Raw genomic sequence first — 2,466 nt, forward strand, 5'->3', positions numbered from 1 at the left:
GCCGAGTCATTTTTTTTTTTAGTTGCAGCCATCATTGTTGTTTGGCAGGCACGGGCTGGGGATTCGAACCCGCCACCTTAGGTGTATGTGGCTGGCGCCTTAGCCGCTTGAGCCACAGGCGCCGAGCCAGTGATTGGGCCTTACTACGTTGCCCAGGCTGTTCTCAAATTTTTGGTCTCAAGTGATCCTCCTGACTCTGACTCCGACTCCCAAAGCACTGGGATTACAGAAGCAAGCCACTGTGCCCAGCTGAGGTTGAGCTATATTTTAACTTAAGATCACTATACAATTTTTGTTTTCTTTTGTATTTTTGAGAGAGTCTTATGTCACCTCAGTTGAGTGCTGTGGCATCACAGCTCACAGCAACCGCAAACTCTTGGGCTTAAGCCAGTGGTTCTCAACCTTCCTAATGCCCTGGCCGTTTAATACACTTCCTGTGGGTTGCGACCCACAGGTTGAGAACCACTGGCTTAAGCAATTCTCTTGCCTCAGTCTCCTGAGTAGCTGGGACTATAGGCACCTGCCACAATGCCTGGCTATTTTTTTGGTTGCCATTGTCATTGTTGTTTAGCAGGCCTGGGCCAGGCTCGAACCTGCCAGCCTTGTGGTGCCCTACTCACTGAGCTATGGGCACCAAGCCATACTTTTTGTTGTCAAGGCATAGACTTTCTCGTCTCCTAGGCTAGAGCTCACTGCTGTCATCATACCTCACAGTAACCTTAAATCCCTAGCTTCAAGCAATCCTCCTGCCTCCTGAGTAGCTGCAACTGTAGGCACATGCTACTATGCCTAGCTAATTTTTGTACTTTTTCTTTTATTTGAGACAGAGTCTCAAGCTATCCCCCTGGGTAGAGTACCGTGGCATCATAGCTCACAGCAACCTCCAACTCCTAGGCTCAAGCGAGTCTCCTGCCTCAGCCTCCCAAGTAGCTGGGACCACAGGTGCCTACCACAATGCCCAGCTACTTTTTTGGTTGTAGCCGTCATCGTTGTTTGGCGGCCCGGGCTGGATTCAAACCCACCACCTTAGGTGTATGTGGCTGGTGCCTTAGCCACTTGAGGCACAGGTGCAGAGCCACTTTTTCTTTTTTGAAGACAGTCTCACTTTGTCACCCTTGGTAAGAGTGCCGTGATATCATAGCTCACAGCAGCCTCAAACTTCTGGGCTCAAGTGATTCTCTTTCCTCAGCCTCCCAAGTAGCTGGGACTACAGGCACCCGCCACACTGCCCAGCTACTTTTAGAGATGGGGTCTCACTCTTGCTCAGACTGGTCTGAACTCCTCAGCTCAGGCAATCCACCTGCCTTGGCCTCCCAGAGTGCTAAGATTACAGGCATGAGCCAGCATTCCTAGTCATTTTGTTTTGTTTTGTTTTTTTGAGCGGGGGTGTAGGAGGGGTGTCTTGCTATGTTGTCCAGGCTGGTCTAGAAACTTCTGAGCTCAAGCAATCCTCCTACCTTGGCCTCCCAAATTGAGATCACTACATGATTTTGGAAGGGATCTCTCAGATAGTCTTCAAAGTTGCTTCCCTATTTCTCAACTCCATCTCAGAAGTTCCAAGTCTCCCAAGAACATGCAATTATTAAATACTATATTTAAACTACAGTACAAATGAGATAAGCACTATTCTTTTTGTGCCCCATATCACTCTGGAGAAATAAGATCCCTATAGATCCCTATTCTGAGTACCTTGCAAATGAGTACCATAGGATACTTTACCTCTTCATTTTCCTCATCCAGGTATTTTATCTGAATAGTGTTCAAATCAAATGACACTTTTACCTGTGAAGGAAATATACACACTATGTATATACACAGAAATATACACAGAAATTTAGAAGTCATAAAGGATAGAACAGGCATATTTCACAACAAAAAAATTACATATTTTATGTGGCAAAAAAAACCCCATAACAAAATTAAAAGACAGACAATAGGGAATCATAACCACACAAACAAAGGTTAATATCTGTAACTCACACAGAGCAGCAGTAAAATTGCTAATAAGATTAACAACCTGAGTTGTACATGGAAAATTTATAGAAGAGGAAATCAGACTGCTCAAAAATATGTAAGACATTCAACCTTCCTGGTAGTCAGAAAGATACAAATTAAAACAATGACACATCATCTCATCACAACCACAAATGTGTATATATGTTTTGAAATAGAGCCTCACTTAGTCACCCTGGGTAGAACACTGTATGCTCACAACAACCTCAAACTCCTGGGCTCAAGCAATCCTCTCAGCCTAAAGTAGCTGGGACTACAGGCATCCACTACAACGCCCAGCTAGTTTTTCAATTTTTAGAAGAAACCACCTCAGGCTGGTTTCAAACTCCAAACTCAGGCAATCTGCCCATCTCCACCTTCCAGTGTGCTAGGATTGAGCCACCATGCCTGGCCAGGCAGGGATATACTTTTTTTTTTTGAGACAGAGCCTCAAGCTGTCCCCCTGGGTAAGTG

General features: G+C 45.2%; 1 protein-coding gene across 6 annotated transcripts in view; it reads right to left on the minus strand.

Annotated features, from left to right (window-relative positions):
- Positions 1-2,466, minus strand: part of NBR1 (NBR1, autophagy cargo receptor) — a 41,674-nt gene that overhangs the window by 31,621 nt on the left and 7,587 nt on the right. For all 6 annotated transcript variants that reach the window (XM_023511007.1, XM_023511006.1, XM_023511005.1 and 3 more), the window contains one exon: positions 1,720-1,782. In XM_023511007.1, the coding sequence (XP_023366775.1) occupies positions 1,720-1,782 (63 nt within the window). The remainder of the gene's footprint in view (positions 1-1,719; positions 1,783-2,466) is intronic.

Source organism: Otolemur garnettii, unplaced genomic scaffold, assembly GCF_000181295.1.
Source record: "Otolemur garnettii isolate 467f Iridium unplaced genomic scaffold, OtoGar3 scaffold00018, whole genome shotgun sequence".
Classification (NCBI taxonomy): domain Eukaryota; kingdom Metazoa; phylum Chordata; class Mammalia; order Primates; family Galagidae; genus Otolemur; species Otolemur garnettii.